Genomic DNA, 23081 nt, shown 5'->3' on the forward strand with positions numbered 1-23081 from the left:
TCATAAATTTTACTTATATTCTTTCTTTAACATGTAAGTCATAACTTCTGTAGCACTAAGTAGCTCCATTTTGATATTAAAACCAATGACCTTCCTTTTGATTCATTTCTGATTCAAGAAAGGGAAGAGATGATCTTTCACCCTTTTATCTAGCAGCCACTGCAGGTGATGGTGATTCATCCTAGGGGAGGCCGATGTCTGGATGACTGGACTGGATCCCATGGACAGTCTCAGTCAACTGAAGAATAAAGACTATGGAGCAGAGATGATGGGGCACTCAGAAACTTCTGTCCTCATTACCACACTCCATCTTCTCAGAATTGTGAGGTCAAGTGAAGTGAAAAGTGTGCAGTTCTGATACGGCAGTACAGACCTGTAAACCCAACATCCAGAGGCTGATGCAGGAGGATCATAAGTTGGAGGACAGTCTGAGCTACATATATTTAACATTTAAGCATTTAACAAAAAAACAAAAAACTCTCAAATAAAAAGAAAAAAGAAAGACAACAAAATATAAGCGTGCTATGAATGGTGGGTCCCTTCTCCCATGAGACTGAGACTTACTAACTCACTACCCAATATTTAGGAAGATTACTAATATATATGCCAAGTTTAAAAAATATTTTAAGAAGACCTTTTGTACATTAAAGCTTTAGTAAGGAACATTTTCTGTTATGCCACAACTCCCTACACATACACAGTAGTCCTGAGCCATGTATATAAATGTGTATAAATGAAAGTATATCTGATAATAGAAAAATCAGTCATTGGCCAGCATTTGTTGTGCAATTACAGACCTTCATCTCAGTCACAGATTAGTATGCATGAGTAGAGGACAGCTCAAATAAAGCTCAAGTAAAGTCCATTCTCAAAGCCAACTAGCTCAGTAAAGATTCAGCTAGGCCCTGAGCCTTTCCCTGATTTAGTCTATAAAGACTAAATTTGGTTTGTTCTGCTTTTAGAAATCTCAACAATTGTAAATACTTGTCATGAGCTACATGAGACAAGTGGAATGGACTGGCTTCTTTTGATTGTTTCATTACATTATTTCTAAAGAATCACAGTTTACTTTCCTCTACACAACGGATTAATAGCTGGTTATGCATTCAGATATAATGGTACAAAGTGGGAACAGAAACAGAATGCACAGCTCTTATGATTGATCTGTCTGTAATTCACAGCAGATGGGAAATTGCTGAGGTTTTATATTTGCTTGTCTGGTTGGTTGGTTGGTTGGTTAATTGTTCTTGAAGTAGGAGCAAGAAAAAGGAACAGAAGGTTACCCAAACTATGGTTTTATGTGTTCTTACTGGGAAATCCAGAATCACAAGTCACCCAGTTATTCTGACCAGACAGCACTTTCCCCCAGTTTGCCTGTGAGGCAATGGGAACAAGTTACAAGGCATCGTGCAACCCCCAGAAGGAAACATGATGAGGCTGAGCAGGAACTGACTCTGGACAGGATTCATTTCACATTCTGGCACATATACCAAAAGTTAATCAAATATATATTTATACTTAGTCAAGCATGTATTTACAAATTGTCTCAAACCCCTGAATTTAGGATCTTTTATGGATTATACTGTTAAAAAGAGGTTCTTAGCAAGAAATCTGTCAAAAGTTCATGGGGCTTAAAATAACTTTGGGTAAATCAAGTTCAGAAAATAATACAGGATTATACAGTATCTTGCTTTAATAAAACTGTGTTGATTTTAGTTTATAAAGGATTCTTTCTTACATTGCCCTGCTCTCACAATTCTGCTTTGTGGTAGATAACTGTTTGTTATATAAATGAAAATGATGCTCATGTCTGGCCAAAACGGAACATCTGGTAGATGGCACAGAAGGCCATCTTTTCCAAGTCTTCTAAGTCTAGCATTCATTTTACTATACTTGAATTGCTCCTGCAACTAACAGTGTGGATAATAGTACCCACAGACCAGGTAACTGGTATGTCCTAGCACTGAAGATACACTGCACACTGTATCCACTATTATTAGTGATTAACTAACATACACATTTACTAGAGTACTTGTAAGGTACTTGTAAACCTTCCCCATGGGCTGGTGTCTTGTCCACAAATTTGTCTTTGAACTGGTCCATCTGTGTAACACTGAAGGTCTTGCTCTGAGATCCTAGGTCTTCCCCAAACTGGTGGCAGTCTTCTTGCCTCAGCCTCCCAAGTACTAAGATAATAGCCATGTCCACCAAACCTGGCTTGCCTTTTCATTTTCAATGCTGCATGGTAAGTAATCTTAACATTAGAATTTGCTGGGCTAAAAACTGTTTGACTGATTCTCCTATTTTTGATACCTTGGGAAGGATTTCCTGATGGCCATTGTTCAGGCATTGTTCCTGATGGCCAAGGTGTTTTCAGGAGGCTATGGCTCAGTGGTAGAGACTTGCCTAGCGTGTATATGGCCCTGGGCTTGATGCTTTTTTTTTTTTTTTTTTTGGTTTTTTTTTTTGAGACATGGTTTCTCTGTGTAGCTTTGCACCTTTCCTGGAACTCACTTGGTAGCCCAGGCTGGCCTCGAACTCACAGAAATTCACCTGGCTCTGCCTCCCAAGTGATGGGATTAAAGGCGTGCGCCACCACTGCCCAGCTTGGGCTTGATTCTTAGTGTGCTTGTATGCAACACACACACACACACACACACATACACCCACACACACACATACACACACACACACACACACATAAAATGTTCCAGGATTTCTGGAGAGGTCCCAGTGATGATAGTATATTAGTGTATTCTTGTATAGGTGTTTATATTTTCTTCAAGAGCAAAAACTTGGGCTCCATTGGTAAAGTACTTGCCTAGCATGCACAAATCCCTGGCCTCCATCACCAGCACTTGGAAGGTGAGGCAGAAAGACCAGGAATTCAATACATAGTGAGTTTAAGGCCATCCTGGGCCACATGAGATTCTGTCAAACAAACAAACAAACAAAAAATCCAAAAACATTGTCAAAGACCTTATTCACAAGTTCAAACCAGAGCCAGTGGCAGATGTCTATAATGGAACTGTACACAGAATCTACTGGAAATAAGAAAGACATGTATCTTAAACAAACAAGTCTCCATCCTTTTTTAGAATGCCTTGTACATTAACTCAGTAACATCTACCTGAATTTGCTGTGCTATCTCATACTTCATGATTTTCTCAGAATATGAATTTTTGTGAAAGTTTGATCGCACATTTTCTGTAGTATGGTTATAGTAATGTCTGACAATTATTTTTGCTGTTTGTGATGCCCCAAAAGGTAAAGAAGTGATTAGCAATTTTGTCCTTTTTTCCCCTTGCTTAGACTTGCTGGTTTCCTTCCCTAAAGATAATGTTTAAACATGTAAATGTGGGGAAGTAAGACATAGTGGTATCCTTCAGTTTGGAAAACAATGTGAGGAAATTGTCTGGCTTTTTTTCCCTTCTATGTATTTGTTTTAAATCTTCATATTAAATCTTTTGTGACATACGAAAATGTTTGTGAAACACTCAGAAACAAAATAGAAGTAGTTTCTGTTTTTGGTGAGATTACATTAGTTTAAAAGTTCTTTTTAAAATCTTTCCTTTCATCTGCTTGTTACTTGATAAGTCACTAGACCTAAATGTCAGGCTGTAGCCATCTTTCCATCTGCCATCACCAGCCCCTGCACCAGATGCCCAGGCTTCTGCTAGTACGGTGACTCTTTGGGGCCAAATCATCCCAGTGCACTTGGATCACCCTTAGTTTTGTGGACAGATTTCAGAGTTAGCATCCTATTCACTTACACAATGTTTTCCTACTTGTAAAACAGCATGAGCAAGCAAAAGACAAAATAATAAAAATGTCTTCTCACTGAATCTGGGGCAAGAACCATCTTCCTGTTTCTCACTTCTTCCTCACATGTATGGTGGGGGGAGGGAGAGACAGCCTTCCAGAAGTTTGATATTTGCATATTAAAATCTACATGCTATTATTTCAAAGGAGGAACATGGTCGTGCACATTTCAACTTTTTTGTTTTCTTGGTGTTTTGACAGTAAAAGCACCAGAGAATCTACACAATCAGCATATTTTATCATGCATAACTCATACTGAAAAAAGAAAAGCTCATATATCAAAACCAGGGTAGTTGTACTAGATGCCCAAGACAGTGTCACATCTGCTCTAGGATATAGCCTAGAAGTAACAGGTGGGGCTGAGTGAGGTCTTTACAAACTGAAAGAAATGCCTAAAGATTTTACTTTAACCAATATTATGATTCATTTCTTGATTTATTAATATAGTTTTATTCTTAAAAGACCAGTAAATAATACAAATTAGTACTTAAGAACTAATCAGTTGCTGGCTCCTTAAATTCTGTATGTTAGCTGCCTTTACATGTTGACAACTTTGTTCTCAAACACATACTTTTGTAGAAAAAGAATACTGCTCCTTATCATTTGGTTAGGGCTTCTCTTGTGAGCCGTTTTTCCTTTTGCAGATTCCATGGTCACTATTACAGGACAGTTTATTTCATCCTTCAGGCATAGTGTCAGGGAAACTGCTGTAAGCGTGGATATGAATGAACACACCCTGCCTCTTCCTCCATGAACTGCAGACTGCTAGAAATGAGAGATTTCAGACTGAAAAGGCTGACATCAGCTGGGGTGGTTGCTGGCAGAACCTGAACACGGAGCTTGGATCTAGAAGTGATGTGTCTGTTGTCCTGGCTTTGTCCTAAAGAACTTCGACTTAGTGGAGAGGCTCTTTATAGTGTGTGTGTACACAGGGCAGGGAGAGCAGTGGCTGAGTGGACTTTGCAGGAGTCAGTTCTCTCCTGTTGTGAGTTGAGGTCAAACTCCAGCCATCAGACCCTGCGGCACCTTCACTTTTGTTCGTTCTTCCTCTTTTTCTCCTATTAGTTTGTGCTATAATGAATTAGTTCTTGGACCAACCATTGAACTAGAAAAACAAAGAATTTCTTCCCCTATGAAGTCTCCAAGTCCATGAGTTTTTGTTTTTGCAGTGTTGGGGCTGACCTGTACCGATCTTTTTTTGTAACTCAGGACACCGACCTGGTTGATGGATACCTCTATATCCTCTAATCCAATGAATCTCAGCTTTGCTATGCATTAAAATATCGGGGAAGTGCTGGTAATCATGACATCAGTATAATCAGATTCATTGGGAATGCAATCTAGGCACTTAATGCAACCCCCACTGCCAGTGCCCCATACACATGCAAATGGTTTCGGTGGCAGTCAACAATCTCTAATTCCTAACCTCTTCCTAAACCAGTGGTTTTCCAAATGTAGTCCTAAACCAGCAGTATCCAACATCACCAGGAAATTCAATTAAAAAGGTGTTCCCAACCCATATCCTACTGAATTAGAACCCGGGGAAGATTGAAGTACAGTACTTTGTCCTGAACCACACTCAAACTGGACCACAGACAGAACAATTAGGTTTCTTTGTTTAATGTGTATGTGCCTGCTTGTCTGTCTGTGCACCAGTTTATGTGCAGGGCCGTTGGAGGCAGGAGTGCCAGATCTTGTGGAAGTGGAGTTATGGGAATAATGTAGGCTGCCTGATGTGGGTGACATCTAATACAGGTTCTCTGCAAGAGCACCAAGTACTCTTCACTATTGAGCTGTCTCCAGCCCCATTTCTGGTTTTGTTTATTTTCTATATAAACAGGTATTAAAATGCTTCATTCCGCCAGGAACAATAAACAGGCTTCCCTTCTTTTTGGTTAGTTCCCAGAAATGAATGCTATGATAATGAGACGGTTCAGTGTGCCAGGGGATGTGGACAGAGCCCGACAGTATGTATTACAGGTAAGACCACTGTTTGTGCATCTGCATGTGCCCAGCACCTAGTGGAACTCGGAGGACGACTGTTAGAGCAGATTCTTCCTACTGTGTGTCCCAGGGATCAAGCAGGCTTGGCAGCAGGCACCTTTCCTCACTGAGGCATCTTGCCCAACCCCACCCCCCAGGTAAGACCATTTAAAACTACAGAAGGCAACAGCAGGTACAGTTACAAAAAAAATATTTTAGATACAGGGCCAAGTTGGTCAACCCTTGCTTGATTTGACAAAAACTAAGGAAGGAGCTCATAAAACACACACACACACCAACTTTCCTGCTGGTTCTGGCCTTGCACTATGTGGATCCTAAAGACTAAATTCACTTAGGCATGGCAGTGAGCTCCTTGACCTGCTGAGCTATCTTATATGCCAAAGAAAGCTCAATTAATAGTTTCTCTTTCAAGTTATTCAGTGATACTCCTATGCAGGCAAGGCTGAGACCTGCTAGTCTGGAATAAGCTTTCTGTATCCATGAATATCAGCACTGTACTGTTGTCTGGGACTGGCCCCAACCCTGTCCAAAGCTTACTCCTATAGCTAGACAGTTATAATAGCCTACTCATAAATGGCCTTTCCTGCTAAAGGTAAGTGGGTCACTAAAAACAACTTGAAACGAACATAGTGAGCTATACATTTGTGAGGGTTTTTCTTTTAAAGGGAGAACCATGTACCCTGTGCAGGACCTGCTTGTTTTAAGTGTATTGCTGTGTATCTTCAGAACTTCTCACAGGTACCAGTGGGTAAAGGTACTTGGTGTGAAGCCTGATGACCCGAGGGACCCATATGGTGGAAGTAGAAGACTCTTGCAAGTTTTCCTCGAAAAATCCATTTGAAAAAACTATACAACTATAGAAGAATCTATAAAGTTAACAAATTATTAAAACAAGACTTTTTTTAAATTCCCCGGTGCCAGGTACTAAACAGAGCTTTGCATGTTAGCAAGTGCTCCACCACTGAGCATCTCATTTCCAGCCCATTATCTGACTCAAACAAAACAGAAAATAATCCCAAGAACTGGCTGACAAATGGGAGTCATTTGTGCATGAGCAACAGAGGGCATGCACAATAAAAAAAAAATTACCAACTATACAGACTGTATATTTAATACTCAAAATATATAGAGAACTCCAAAAAGTAAACACTAATTTAAGCATTCACTAAGTAGGCTAATGAACTAAACAGATGATTCTCAAAAGAAATACAAATGGCCAGTAAGTATTTGAAAATGTGTTCAGCATTCTTAGCAATGAGGGAAATGCACGTTAAAATTGAGATTCCATCTTGCCCAACATCAGAATGGCTGTGATCAAGAAAACAAACAAGCCGGGCAGTGGTGGTGAACGCCTTTAATCCCAGCACTCTGGAGGCAGAGGCAAGCGGATCTCTATGAGTTCGCAGCCCGCCTGGTCTACAGAGTGAGTTCAGAAAAGACGCACAGCTACACAGAGAAACCCTGTCTCAAAAATAATAATAGTAATAAACGCTGAGGAGGGTGCAGGGTAAAGGGAACTGTTATTTACTATTAACGGAATACAGACTCATGTAGCCACTATGGAAATCGGTGCAGAGAACTACCATATGGCATAGCTGTACCACTCCGTATACATCTTATGGACTCTTAAGACAGCCTATAATCAAATATACTTACAGTTCATGGTTACTGCTGGACTGTTCACTGTAGCTAAGATGGAAGTAACCTAGCTCTGCACAAACTTATGAATAAAGAAAATGTGATACGTGTGCACAATGGAAGTTTATCCAGCCATAAGGAAAAATGAAGTCAGAGCTGGAGAGATAGCTTTCTGTTCTTCAAGGACATGTATTTGGTTCATAGCACCTATGTCTGGTAGCTAGCTCAACTGCCTGTGACTCCAGGTCCAGGAGCTCAGACACCCTCTTCTAGCCTACATGATGCCTATACTCAACATGTATATACCCCACATACAGGCATACACATAATTTTTAAAAATATTTAAAAATTAAATTATATTAACAGGAAAACGGACAGAACTAGAGATCATTATGTTAGGTAAAATAAGTCTCAAAAAAATATTTCTCATGAACAGACACTAGACTTTGTACATGTGTAGATCATAAAAGAAGAAAAGAAGAAAAAAGATCTTAAGTGGCGGAGAAAGAGTTAATGGGATTCATTTATATAAAAGCAGCAAAGGGTAACAACATTGAGAAAAAGGACCAGTAACAAATGGTGATTGGTTACAACAGCAGGAGGGATCAGTAAGAACAAAGTGTAATAACATGTATGTATGAGAGCGCCATAATGTAACAGATATTTTAAGACGACAATCTACAAAGTAGTCACAACAAATGGCAAAGATATCAAAATTGGTTCTGCGGCTGGAGAGATGGCTCAGAGATTAAGAGCACCAACTGCTCTTCCAGAGGTCCTGAGTTCAATTCCCAGCACCCACATGGTGGCTCATAACCATCTGTAATGAGATCTGGTGCCCTCTTCTGTGTACATAATAAATAAATGAATCTTTAAACCGACAGTGGTGGCACACACCTTTAATCCCAGCACTCAGGAGGCAGAGCCAGGTGGATCTCTGAATTCGAGGCCAGCCTGGGCTACAGAGTGAGTTCCAGGAAAGGTGCAAAGCTACACAGGGAAACCCTGTCTCGAAAAACAAAAACAAAAAAAAGCAAAACTGGCTCTGCAAAAAAAAACAAACTGAATGCCAGAAGACAGTGGAGCAAGGCCTTCTAAATGGTCATCCAAGTAGTCATCTTAAACCTGGAGTTCTTTACTGAGTTAAATTAGTCAATATAGGTTCAGGCAAGCTGAAGTGACACGTAGAGAATAAAAGTGCATACCTTTAATCCTAGCACTTGGAAGGCAAAGAACAGTTGGATCTCTGTAAGTTTGAGGCCAGCCTGATCTATATAGTTAAGCTCTAGGCCAGCCAGGGCTACATGACATCTTGTCTCAAAGAAAATAAAGTTTCTCAAATACCCTTTGAAGTAGGTTATTTGCACAGGTATGTAAGCAAGATGTGTTGCAACACCAAGGAAGCGAAAACATGCTTCTTTGCAAAGTGGCACAGAAAACTATGCTCATGTTTTGAGCAGTTTTTCAACCATATACGAGGAAAGCTGTATTCTAAATAACAGTGACTGAGATCCGTGGAGAAGGGCTAGAGATATGGCTCAGCCATTAAAGGCTAGGCTCACAACCAAAAATATAAGAGAATCATGGAAAAGGAAGTATTTTATTATACAACTTAATTCCACAGTAAATATATCAGAGAAAATAAATCCAGTTCCAGAATGTAACGATCTTTAAATGGCACAGAGAGGGCGAGGATGATGATGGCATGATGGCAAAGGTAATCCACAGGACTGAAGACAGTGATAATGATTAGATTAGGAAACACCAAGGAAGAGCTGTATCGTTTCCAATATGAAAGGCATTTTCATCACAAGCCCTTTGGGTTTTCATTTAAAACAGGAAGGTTTTATATAGGTAGAACTTTTTGAAACTTTTAATGCTTCAGGTACAAGTAACAGAAAATGGCTAGCTGCTTAACAGAGTTGACGTCTGTGTGCTAACAACTGAAGTGTGTTTCCATATCCAAAAGGATGGAAAGAAAATAGAAGCAACAGCCATTTTCTGAAAAGACAACTTCAAGACATAGTATGATTATTCACTATAGCTCATCTAATCTCAAACTGTGGTTTAATCTATCGTGGCAGCATTCCTGGAGCTCCTCAGTGATCTGTCTGTCCTCTTGTCTCCTGCAGAGTGATGGTGTGCAGCAAACCACCTACCTCGCCCAGCGGTACTGCCACGAAGCAGTGAGAGAGATCAGGAAACTCAGGCCATCCACAGAAAGGGACGCCCTCATTCAGCTCTCAGAAAGTGTGCTCACAAGAGATAAATGACAGTTCTTTCTGCTCTTTCTGGCAGCTATTTTACCAGACTGTGCCTCATGAATTTTGTGAAACATTGTTTGCTTCATGTGCAGATAACCAAAAATCACTTTAGGAAATAATTTCAACCTTATTGATGGGCAATTTTTTTTATTGGCAAAGTTTTTCAGAAAACTTTTTAAATGTAATTAAACCAGTGTCATTATTGTCCTATAAATTCTAATCGAGGTATCCTGATGGTTATGTGTGGTACTGTTTACACTGTTAATGCCCACATGGAAAGCCATTACACAAATAAATAATCAACGTTAAAATTCAAGTGGTTTGTCTTTGTTTCATCATAGGATTAAAGGTCAGAGAATTTTGAAGTCTGTACTTAAATTTCAATCCATATTAGTTATATTTTAACAATATCCAAATTTTTTCATATAGGAGCATAGTTTATTATAAAAGACTGTAGATAAAATTTAGACAACAGGTTATTTACAAATTAAGAAAACATTCTGCTTCAAAAAGAAAAGGCATAATATAGCTATCTGATCACTAATGACATAATACTTCAAAAATAACAAAGGTAAAATATATATGAAATAGTTGATGATTTGGTAGGAACAATGGTCTTTAGTTTTCAGAATATTTTGCACTGATCTCCTCACCATTTACTATGCTGTCCTAAGTCTGTAATCCTCAATACATAGAAACCCACACTGTGTGACCTACTTTAATATCCTAAGCAGTATAGAATTATATACAACAGAAGGATCCCTCTAACCCTCCCTTAAATCCAGGAGACACACAAAGTGCATGTGTTGCATTTCAGTTACAATACAAACCTGCTTATTACCTGTTTACAGATTAATACATGGCCTACTTTCTTTCCCAATTGTAAAATTTTATGTTGCTATTAGTGCCAGGTAGTGGATTAAATATACCTAAGGACAAATTAATTGCATTCACTTTTACAATACGTAAAAGATTTTCCTTTCATTGAACCAGTGTAAATTCATTTTCATTAAAACCACAGGACTGGTGTGGCATCCCTTCGGATTTTTACTTAGGGGATGATGTGCTTACTTTGACACAAAATCTGCAAAATTCTGTCACACTGTTGTTCAGACACATTGAGATAAAGCTAAAATATTTCCAAGCTACTACACTGAGAAAATAGAACCATAATTCTGCAATAAATCTTTTGTGTTGGGATTGTGTGTGCATACATATGCACAAGCACACATGTTTAAAGCAAACCAGTAAAGGAGAGGACAAAATCCTTTGGTTCACTTATGTATTTATGAATGGAAAAATTTATAATGCAAATTTCACTCATTAAAAAACTTAGATACAAATTACAACATTACAGATAATCTTTCATTTCACATGAAGAACTTAGAGACTCAAGTATGAGTACTCCAGATAAATGTTACACAAATTGGAAGCATCTTGAATTGTTAAGTATCTTTCAATACATAAAATTTGCATGCTTTAAACACAGTATTCTTTAAAAATGAGAATTTAAACCAAAAGTATGACCAGCACCAGCATTTCAGTTTTGTTTTTCCTATTAGTCTGACATAATGTTAGTGACCATGCTGCACTGAAACATGAAATGATGCATTCTGAACCATGATTTGTTAAACATAATAACCCACATCCCCAGAATATTTAGGCTGGTCATAAAGTTATCAAGGTGTGAGTACATATGCATAATCAATTACAGGCAGTCTCTGGTATAAATTGCTGTTCAGCAATATGTGAACTGCCTCCAAAATGTATGCTTACAGGTAGACATCCAAATATACCAATAAAACATTATGTCCTGAAAATATGGGCACATTTTAAACATTAAAACAATTCTGTTAACCATATAGTCCCACGGTATGACGGAGTAATAACCTACATGAAAAGAAAACAAAAGAAAAAAAAACTAATCGGTATAGTGCATGATTGATTCAACATAGTTCCCAGGGAAAAGTCCAGTCACTCGATTGCAAACTCCTTCAAACCAGCCGTCATCGTTCTTCTTGATGACATAGATGATTGCGCCCTCTTTAAAGGACAGCTCATCATCCTTGTCTTTTGTATAATCGTATATTGCAACAACTGTGGGAAAAAACAAAGTATGACATGAGAGTACTATCTCCAACATTTACTTGAATTTTAAAATGTAATGACAAATCTAAATAGTATAGGAAAACCAAGTATTTTTATGAGGACTTTATTTTTGTTTTTCAAGACAGGGTGTCTCTGTGTAGCCTTGACTGTCCTGGAACTCACAGACATTCGCTTGCCTCTGCCTCCCAAGTGCTGGAAGCAAAGGTGTGCACCACCACCGCCTGGCTGGACTTCACTTTCCTACCACTTTAAGTAAGTGGCCAACCAAGTCCCTGAATCCCTAACCACACTGATCACACTGACAGTATGATCACACTAAAGAAGGCACTGGGTTCTAAATCTCTTAAGAAACACCTAAGGGCCAGCAAGATGACCTGAATTTGATCCCTAGAGTGCTACATGGCACAAGAGAACTGTTAGTTGTCCTCTGATCTCCATACACTGACTACGGCATGTGTCCCTCCCCCATAAAATAAATGAAGTAATAATTTTAAATTTTAGGTGGTTTTAGTTTTGGTTTTCTGAGACAAGATCTCACTATTTAGCTTAGACTGGTCTCACACTTTCAACAACTCTATGTTTATTTTGACTATACCACACATTTATAAATCTACTTATTCAAAATTTCATGCTAATTGATGGTGATATACTCAGGTTTAAAAAAAACAAAAACAAAAACAAAGCCGGGTGGTGGTAGTACACGCCTCTAGAGGCAGAGGCAGGCAGATTTCTGTGAGTCAAGGCTAGCCTGGGCTACAGAGTGAGATCCAGGACAGGCACCAAAACTACACAGAGAAACCCTGTCTCAAAATACAAAAAAAAAAAAGAAAGAAAAAAAGAAAAAACAAAAGTCTCCTCACTTGAAAAGTTTTTTTTATTAAAGATGGCAAAGTAAGGGAAAACCCAGAAAGTGTGACACAAAGTTCAAAATATTCTTCCTTTCCAGTTGTAGAAAGGGAAAGCAACTTACATGCACCACTTTCTATACTACTGTTCTGGGAATTTAAATATTTCCTTAAACCCATTTTTATAACAATTCTAAAATTACATGCAATTTTCTACTATATGTGAATGGTAATTTATGTGATTTTTACATTTAACTTCATTTATTCTTAGCAGTTTTTTTTAAATAAGTAATTTTTTAAGCATTTATGATGCTCATATTTTTACCCTAAGAAAGATAGCCTGTCTCCTTTGCTAACTCTAAATTAGTGAAATGGGGAAAGATTAAGTACTGATCGATTGCCATCATTTATCAAGTTAAATAGGCAGTCTTTTATCCTTACAAAACACTGTAGTAAGCGGATCCAACAGGCGCATTTCCTTCCATTTTAGTTCTACAGCAAAATCACAGTATAGTGATTATAATCACAATAGCTTATCATAGCTTAAAAATACACATACTATCAAATATCTCTGGCTAAATAACAAACTAAAAGGATCAAGTGATTGCAAGGGATTAACAATTATTAATGAAGAAAAGCTCTGTAACTAATTTAACTTTGGTAATACTTGTCGTATCTAGAGTCACAGGAGGTGAGATTCGGTGCTATAGACTGACTTGAAACTGACGACAAAAGCCCAAAGCACTCAAGTCTTTGAGCAGAAAAAAACAATCTCATCTTCTTAGATCTTCTTATGCAAATGGCTCAGAGAGGTACTGAACCACAGTTTTCAAGGGTTCCTCTCTAACAGTCTTATCTCAATGTATATACTCCCTCATAGAATTTCTCTTATCGATACTTAACCACCAATACTAACTTGATATTGACTCTATTCTCCAGGATCTAATCAAAATATAGGGTCAAACTCTCCCTTCTGTACTATAAAGCTCTCTAGAATTTAAATCTATTAGTTTAATACAGAGAATAGGATCACATCAGCATACATTAGGTTAAATCTGAGTAAGAACAAGGCTTTTGGAATAGTCATGTCATAAACTGTTGATCCAAATTAAACAGGTTTCAGTATCTTGTCATTACAAAAGTGGCTATTACTTTAAATATACTCACTGTTCCATGTTAATTTACACAAGCTAGGAACGTATCTGGAAAGAGAATCTTAATTGAGAAAATGCATCCCTAAGTCTGGCCTGTAAGTCTGTGGTGCATTTTCTTGACTGGTGATTGATGTGGGTGACCACAGCTCATGATGGGTGGTACCTCCTGGGCAGGTGGTCCTGGACGCAATAAGAAAGCAAGCTCAGGAAGCTAAGAGAAGCCATCCTGACTGGTAAGACAGATAAGAAACACTGGATAAGATCAATTTTTTTTTTCTTTCTATTTTCTTTTTCAAGACAGGGTTTCTCTGTGTAGCTTTGGAGCCTGTCCTGGAACTTGCTCTGTAGACCAGGCTGGCCTCAAACTCACAGAGATCCACCTGCCTCTGCCTCCTGAGTGCTGGGACTGAAGGCGTGCGCCACCACCGCCCGGTGTGGATGAGCTCTTTTTTAACAGTAATAAAACTCTGTAATTGGGTTACTGCCTTCCAATCAGTCCATGATAGCAGTACCTCACCTTTCTCAATATAGTTCTTGGGAGCCCATGCAGGATCCCCATCCGCATATGGGTCACTATACTGAACGACGGCAGCTTCCTCATCTTCATAGTCCACCGGAGGAGGAGGCGGTGGAGGTGGAGAGTCATCAAACATGGGAATGTCATCCGGTGGAGGAGGTGGTGGTGGAGTTGGGCTATCAGCAACTAAAAGGATTCACACAAGTAATTAATCTAAATGAAAGCTTTAAATTAACAGAACTTAACAGAATTCTAACTCATACAGCATGCACTAATATAAAACATGCAGTGATTAGAAATAAAAGCTGGGTGTGTTAAAGTTTTTACAGCTTTTAAGCATGATTCTGCAATAATAAAATGAGCTAAAATAAGCACAATAAATACTACAAATTAATGAATGCAAGAGGTTAGGATACAGTATCTACTTTCATAAAAATTACAGGAGTAAAGAAGTTTCCTTATCTTAAGACTCAGGTCAAAACAAATGTTCCACCAGGCCTGGTGGCCTAAGGAACTCTGTCATTTGGAACACCGTTAAGTATCTTACATTAGAGGTGTGATCGTTTTTACTACATATATTCATGTCCTCGATTTTGGCTTTTAATAGCTTTAGTGCCCTAGAAACTACATCTCAAGTGGACATATTTTTTATTTATTTTTTTAATAGAAAAGCCAAGTTTGTAGTATTAGGTTTGCATCTTTGTGTAAGGTTTTGTTTGTTTGTTTTCTATTCTTATTTAAATTTTAATAAAAACAACAAAAAATAATTCCCAACTAGAAAAATGCATTAAATATTTTTAAAAGACTTGGTTATATTCATAATCAAAATTTAATGTAGAAAAGAAACTAAGATTTTTCATCACAGCTGATAAAACAATCATGAGATGAGACCAGATCCTAAAGATCCAATTTTCTAACTTACACACAATTAAAATTTAAACACAAAATGTTGAAGATGTAGTAATTTTAAAAGAAACAAAAATAAATAAACAATAAAAATGAATCACACTTCAGATTCTAGATGGCTACGGTGTGTGTGTACACATGATTTAAAAAGTAAGGTGTTAACAGTGGCATGGGTGTGTGGAACTAGAATTGCACTTACTGGCCACCAATGCTTCTAGGATTAGAAATTCAAAGCTAATACAACTAACGCTCAACCTTCTACTCCAAAATTCCTTTTAAAAGTTTAAGGGAGGGGAAAAAAATCAGGCAAGGTGGTGCATGTCTTTAATCCCAGCACTTGGAAAGTAGAAGCTAGTGGATCTCTGTGAGTTCAAGGCCAACCTGGTCTATACAGCTAATTCTATGCCATCCATAGCTACACAAAAAGGCTCTTGGGATTTTTTTTTTTCCCTAAATAAAAAAAGAGAAAGAGAAGAAAGGAAGGAAGGGAAACATTCTTATATAACTGATGTAGGTTTTAAAGGTTATTCTTCCTGACAGGATATGTTGATAATATATATAACCAAAAGACCCAGTCGTAAAGCATGCAAAGAACAGTCCCACTTCATTACTACTTCAATTCTATGATTTCCACTTTTATCCTTGAGATGAAAAAGATAATAAAAATAAACTCTATGTGGTGATGCTCACTCACAGCATCTAACAAGTCTACAGTTGGGTTGTCTACCACATGCACTGATCCACTTTACTTCTGCCTATACCTACCTCCTCCACAGAGCTTTCTGGTGTGGAGGAAGAGAAGGGGTATGAACCCATCCTGCCATCAAATAGCCACAGTACATATCCTTCATTTGGCTTACTGTATACAATGCATGTTTGCTGGATTTCCTAAATTGTTGTCACTCTTCATTTTTACAATGTACTCATTTAAGATTTCCACTCAACTGTCATTAAGTGTACACTGGCTTATCTTTAATTTTAGGGAAAAAGTCTGGTCAATCGAACTTTCTGCCCTAATACTTGACCTAACACTATTCATATTTGGTCCAAAAGGCCTTCTGGTGTTAATAATAAAAGGCCTAAGTCATCAGGGCTCCTATCTTAAACCAGATTAGGTTAAAAGCTACGTGCCTTTACTATCACTTCCTCTGAGCCCCAGAGGTGTTTGAAAGCACATAAAATATTTGCACTTCATAAAATATTTAAAGTGCAGATACACAATAGAAATAAACTTGAATATCAGTGGTGTGAGAATAACAACCCAACATCATGTGTTTGTTAAAAAGAACAAAAATAGTTGTGCTGAGGTGTCTCGTTGGCAATAACGCACATGAATACTAATTTCTGTTCTTTCCAGTTACCAGTTAGTCAATGATCTCTAGACCCAAAAAGTTCAAAATTACTAAAATTATTTCCTAGCAATTCTTCATAATGGAGCAATGCAAAAAGATGAACTGGAGCCGGGCGGTGGTGGCGCACGCCTTTAATCCCAGCACTCGGGAGGCAGAGCCAGGCGGATCTCTGTGAGTTCGAGGCCAGCCTGGGCTACCAAGTGAGATCCATGAGAGGCGCAAAGCTACACAGAGAAACCCTGTCTCGAAAAACCAAAAAAAAAAAAAAAAGATGAACTGGCATTTTCAATCTCTGATAGCTTTAGTTGCTAAACTGTTTTAGCATCACGAAACAGTAGTATCGCTGGGTATGATGAGCATACCTGCCATCCCATTACTCAGGAGCTGAGGCAGAAGGGACTCTACTGCAAGCCAGCCTGAATGACACATGTGAGCCACTCCAAAACCCAGGAACTGAGAATGTTATTCAGTCTCAAAGCGCAGCTGACCTAGCACGCACAACTGGGTACAATTGCCAAGAGCATCAAAAATGGGGAAAAAAGCAACAGTGACTAGTAAGTCACCCTTGTCACTTATTGTTAAACACCCAAGATCCACTTAATTTTAAATATCTGAACACAGGATTTTCAAACTGAACGTAATAAGAAGAAGGCTTGCACTCAGAAATTTCAAAATTCCAAATCTACATTTCCAATAAGCTCCTTATATATCTCATGAAGGAGGAGACTTTGTCTTAAACTGTTTTTATCCTTACCAGAGCCTAGCATGTAACACTGAATAAAGACTGGAAGAGAGGGAATGAGAGAAGCAATGTAAGAGTCAGCAAAAGCTGACAGAATTTGCAACAAATGTATTGTCCTGATACATGGGCTGCTCAAGTAGGTTGCTCACTACTCAAATAATTCTGAAATTTATTTGAAGGGAGATCCCAAATGAAGTAAATTAGAACTAAATACTATCTTAATTTCAATGTTGGATATTGAATAATTTGGCAATTGTACTTCTCATTTGCCACACAATATTCACTCTGGACATGCAGAATCTTCTGTTAACCTCAAAGGTAATCAGCAATGATATAGTCTACCTAGATCAATATACATATTAAAAATATTCAACCTAAGTTATTGACCCTAGTCTTCACTAAGATCATACTTTAAGAAAAGAGACAGGTCTGTTTATCTATGGCATGTGATTCACTCACTCACTGGCCAGGGCATGAGGCAGACTCCAACTTCCTTGTCAGTCCTTCAGACAGACAAAATGCATGTGATTCACTTATTCTTGGAGACTCAGGGTTTTAATAATTTTATGTATATGAGTGTTTTGCCTACATTTATGCTATGTGTATAACATGAGCGCAGAGTCCACAGCATTGAATCCTCTAGAACTAGAGTTCGACTGTTTTGAATCACCACGTGAGTGCTGGGAACTGAACCAGGGTCCTCTGCAAGAGCAACAAGTGCTCTTGACCACTGAGCATCTCCAGCCCCCAGGATTCATTCTTAATAATGAAGTTTCACATAGATCAGAATCTACAATCACTCTCTAATTTTTCACATTTTTTGTTTTGTGTATGTGTGGAAATCAGAGAACAACTTACAGGAGTAAGTTCTCTCCTTCCACTGTGTGGGTTCGAAGGATTGAATTCAGATTACCATGCTTGATGACTAGGGTCTTTAACCACTGAACCACCTCACTGGCAGTTTCTCAAATAGTGTGCTATAAAGGAGGGGGTTAGGGGCCCTGTTTCAATTTCCTGATAAAAGTATAGTGTAATTATATCTTGACAAATCTGTTAAGAGTACACATTTTTGTTGTTGTTTTGGCTTCTTTATTTTTTCAAAGACAGAGTCTTACTATATACTAGCCCACAGTGTCCTCCAACACACAAAGATCTCCTACCTCGGCCTCCTAAGGGTTTAGGATTACAGGCATGCACCACCATACTCAGCTGCAAAATGTTTTCTAATTCTCCCAATGACTATTAGGAATTTGCATTCTTGTGTTTCAATAGTCTTTGCTTGAAAATATGCAAATAACAGATCTCATGTCTTAGATCGCCTAAATACTTAAGAAAACTGAAGTTCTGAAACTGATATGGGTCAGTAGTCATGCACACAAGAGGAAAGAACTGAAGCCCGTGCTCTTCAGTTTCAGTAACACACATCTGTACCTATTCTTCAAGGTAAGATTAGCTTCTCAGTAAGGAGGAGGAAAATGGTGACTCAGCAGCCATGCATGCTAGAGGAGACAGCCTCTAATCTCTGCCAGCTGGGTTTGCAGACTTACTGTTTTCCTGCACCCTGGCCACGAAGCCTGTGAGAGGTATCTGTGGAGTCAACTGAGGCATAGGGGGAGGAGGGGGGGCAATAGAAACTGGCAGAAGACACAGTATGGGGAATAAAACATAAAGAAAGAAAAGGAACAAACAAAAAGCAGAAGTCAGTTACCAGGACCACAAACACAAATAAGTATGCCAAGAACAGTTGCAAATGAAAACGAACAAAACCAAAACAAACAAACAAACCCTGCGGTCTCCTTCAAGGTCTTTCCCCACAGAATCTAGGGCCAAGCTGTGCTCAGCCACATGGGTAAGAGCATAAAGAAACAAATACACTTATTTTAACCTAGCATTACATTATATGGGGAACTTTTTAATTTACTATAACATTTATTTTGGCACAATGTTTTTCAAATTCTAAAGAAATACTTCTATAATATGTCACAATTAAATACCTATAGAGCCTTCTAGAATTCTGTTTTTTGCTGTAACTCTATATACTAACAGATTTGTCTAGCTTTGAGGTAATGCTGCAAATCTGAACCAAATAAATGTGTAACAGCTCTTGACCACTTGTATAAATACATAGATAAATCAATACATTAATCACAAATTTCCTTTAAAGAAGGTTCTTATCTAAATTTAAACACCTTTCTGGGAAACACTCTTGCTTACAAAATATGATTATTGTTACATTTTAAGTTGGCAGCTTTATTTGTAAGAAATCAGCCCTAAACTTACTAAGGGACAAGAATGTTCCATGTACCCTGTGATTATTCAGTTTCTCAAGGGAAGTTATCAAAGATGGTCTTTTTATGGATACTGAAAAAGGAAACAATCTCTAATCAGTCAAAATATACAATTATTTGCATTATATTAATTTCTAATGAGACATTGGCTGGTTTGAAAAATGTAACCTTTTTCAGGAGATACTTTATAGGAAATTGATATCAAATGTTCATGTGGCTAACAAATGTGTGAAAGATTGACACAAACTAGAAGCAAAGACTCATGTTTACTACTTTGTCTCATTTTAACACGACAGTAACTGCTAAAGATGACTCTAAAAGTCAACAGGTTTAAATGGAAAGATCCGGCTTAGTAGTGGTCACCAACAAGTGATGCTATATTAACCAAGAAAAACAACATTATTGGTTCCCAAGATCATTATATCAAAATAATTTTCATCTAATGCAGGATACAAATTTTGTTGGTAAGTATAAAAATATGAAAGAGGTTCCAAGTTCAAAATTAGTGATATATATATATATATATGCACTAAAAGTCCAACATATCTAAAAATAGCATTCAGTTCACTAACAGAAACTAGTCTTCTTTCATTCTGTTACAGAGAAGACTTGTTAAAGGGTTAGAGGGTATTGGTTTTAAAACAACAAAAACAACCAAGAGCCTCCCATTAGCCAAATAATTTTTAGAAGAACCCTTAACGGCTAGTCATGCTTGTTAGTAGTGGGAGGACAAAGACAAGATATGCTCTGAAGATGCTCATCACCAGCACATCTACACGAGAGAAAAATGTGCACATCACAACACTAAACACACCAGTCAAACTACACCAGCAGCTCATACTGAAGGACAAGTGTATAAACAAAATACACTCAACACCTGAAGCCAAGCTTGCTTTCCACTTTCAAAAGAAATACAGATATTCACTAAGGAACAGTCCCACAAACATTTGTGAAACTAGTCAAGCCTGGATTGGTGAAATGAAAACCCTATTTGCAGAATAAATTAAAAAACAAAGTGTGTGTATGGAGGGTGAACATAAGGATGTGATCTAAAAAAGCAGAACATGGAAAGAAATTCATGAAACTGGTGGGATAAACAAACAATTTGTTATGAGGCCCATGCCTTTGATCCCAGGCCTCAGGAAACAGGTAGGTATATCTCTGAATCCAGGGTCAGCCTGATATACATAGAAAGTTCTAGGACAGCCTGTCTCAAAAAAAGCAAAACAACAACAAAAACCTAGTGATAAATGATTGATTTGTGATCTATTTAGACACTAAACTACCATTCAAACCCAACAGGACACCAAGGGGAGTGTGAAGTAAAAGATCAGCTAATAGTTTTATATTTCTTAGTAGCCTGAATGAAAATTCTAGTCTGGAAAAAGGTTGCATAAACCTGGGGTTCTCTGTGAATACAGACATTTATGCGAAAGCACTTTTCAATTTGCTGTAATCCAATCACTCTGTAACTCAAAAATGTAAACAAAGACCACAGGTTCTACTTAAGTCAGGCATGGTGGTGCTTGTTTGTCAGCCCAACAGCAAGAGGGCTGCAAGTTCAAGGCCAGTATACGATGGGCAGCACCAGGCCAGTTAGGGCTACAAAGGAAGGCCTTGCTAAAAGAAAAACAAAACAAAAACCACACACATAACACGAACAAAAAGAACCAAGCAAAATCCCATGTAAATACAGAGTAGTCACCATTCTTTTTATAGGACATTCAGTTCTAGAAACACCTAAAAGAGAAAAAAAGCTGCCATAGAAAAATCTGTTGGTCAATACCCACTAACTTCATGGCAAAAATAAATACTGCACAACAGGCTTATTTCAAATAGTTTCCTTTTTGGATTTAGCATCTTAACATGGAAAGTGAACTCAGTAACTATCCTCAGATATTCAAACCTTTTCATTCTAATTCTATGTCTACTTTCTAACTCTATGTTTTTAAACACTGGCTGTAATTAGTATTGGGATGTGCAATTTGAAGGGAACAGAGGAAATCAAAAGATCCTTCCCATCCATTAGAATTATTCAGACAGAGAAAGTAAGCAGGCATTGTAAATGTTTTCAATTGAAAGCATTTCAAAAGAAGCCCACAACCTTAGAAGTGATAGCCAGCAATTTCTTTTTATTATTTTTTTAAAAATCTTTGACTATGTTGGTGTCTTTGTATCATTATTGAACCATCAAAATCATGCCCATAAAATTTTAGATTGTTTTGTTCTCTAGTTCAAATTATACTGTAATAATAATAGTGCATTAAAGCATTTATTGAATTTGGCTAGATTAAGTATATTCAAGTGAACCTTGGAGAGTAAGTGATAAACAGTTGCTTTTAAGATGGTTATTCAATGATTAACATTCAAAAAAAACAAAAAACAAAAATAAGCATGAAATAGTATGGCTTAAATTGTTGTCTATCACAGTTAAGAATAACAGTTTCAAATAATTTCCTTCAAAAGGAGCTCCACTATTTCTGTATGCCTGCAAAACACAAGCTTACTTGAATTTTGAGAATAAAGTGGACCTCCATTAACATGAGGCTGAGCAGAGAATGGGGCAGTCACAGAGGGAGTTCGTCTATATCCACCAGAAGATGTCGAAGAAGTGGTAGAGTTGTGTCGAGAAATCTGCCTGGTCATTGTGCCATACTGGGAACCAGGAGCTGAGCCAGGGGCTGCTGAAAAGCATTAGTTAAAGGCAACCAACAAAGCATTATAAACACCCAAAGTGGCAGAACAAAGGGGTGGGGGTTCTTATTACTTTGTAAAGCCCGCAGCACAAAATAAAGAAAAAGGATAATGAAATTCAATTAGCTCTACTTCTAAAGTTTATAAACAAGGGAAACAGCCAGAGTGAAGAGCTACAAAAGTGAACATGGTGCATTATTATTAAACCTTTGGCAAAAGCACAATCCCAAATGCTATTTCGCTAATATTACATGTAATCTGCATGTGCATTTCAGAATGTTACCTAAACAATGCACAATAACAACTATTCAGACCATTTACATTATATTGGTATGATAAGTAACCTAGAGATAATTTAAAATATAATAAGGAGTCTATGTGTAAGCTGCCTTCAGGCATCATGCCATTTTTGATAAAGAACTTGAACATCTACGAATTTTGTATTTACTGGAGGTGGGGGTGTCCAAGAATCATCTGAGGAAACAAAGAACAACTATATAGAGTTTTATACGTAAACTTTCTCCAACAAAATTAGTACTACAGATAGCCTGATATAAAAGTTATTAGCTGTAGGTCATTCATAACTGCTTCATAAACAACTTCCTTTCCACAGCCAGGAGTTTCAGAATTTGATTCAAAATTCTATCTAGCTAAATAATCCAGGTTAAGTAATAAACAGTATAAACTGTCAGTCAAGTATATTTTTCTGATTTTTTAACAACTGCTAATAATTACTGTTATTAAAC

General features: G+C 37.7%; 2 protein-coding genes across 11 annotated transcripts in view; one reads left to right on the forward strand and one right to left on the reverse strand.

Moving 5' to 3' along the window:
• Positions 1-10044, forward strand: part of Pdss1 (decaprenyl diphosphate synthase subunit 1) — a 43983-nt gene extending 33939 nt beyond the window's left edge. For 4 of the 6 annotated variants that reach the window (XM_052728908.1, XM_052728911.1, XM_052728909.1 and 1 more), the window contains 2 exons: positions 5722-5802; positions 9597-10044. In XM_052728908.1, the coding sequence (XP_052584868.1) occupies positions 5722-5802; positions 9597-9737 (222 nt within the window). In that variant the 3' untranslated portion in view covers positions 9738-10044. Of the gene's footprint in view, positions 1-153; positions 3846-5721; positions 5803-9596 lie in introns of those variants that run through there. The other 2 variants (XM_052728910.1, XM_052728912.1) reach the window with 2 other exon arrangements.
• Positions 10045-10996: 952 nt separating this feature from the next.
• Positions 10997-23081, reverse strand: part of Abi1 (abl interactor 1) — an 85713-nt gene continuing 73628 nt past the window's right edge. Inside the window, exons 8-11 of one of the 5 annotated variants that reach the window (XM_052728905.1) lie at positions 22149-22325; positions 18901-18987; positions 14354-14539; positions 10997-11825 (exon numbers count right to left, since the gene is read on the reverse strand). In XM_052728905.1, coding sequence (XP_052584865.1) covers positions 11650-11825; positions 14354-14539; positions 18901-18987; positions 22149-22325 — 626 coding nt within the window. In that variant the 3' untranslated portion in view covers positions 10997-11649. The remainder of the gene's footprint in view (positions 11826-14353; positions 14540-18900; positions 18988-22148; positions 22326-23081) is intronic. The other 4 variants (XM_052728902.1, XM_052728906.1, XM_052728903.1 and 1 more) reach the window with 4 other exon arrangements.

Source organism: Peromyscus californicus, unplaced genomic scaffold (genome assembly GCF_007827085.1).
Source record: "Peromyscus californicus insignis strain IS unplaced genomic scaffold, ASM782708v3 Scaffold_8__1_contigs__length_139910024, whole genome shotgun sequence".
In the NCBI taxonomy this organism is placed as follows: domain Eukaryota; kingdom Metazoa; phylum Chordata; class Mammalia; order Rodentia; family Cricetidae; genus Peromyscus; species Peromyscus californicus.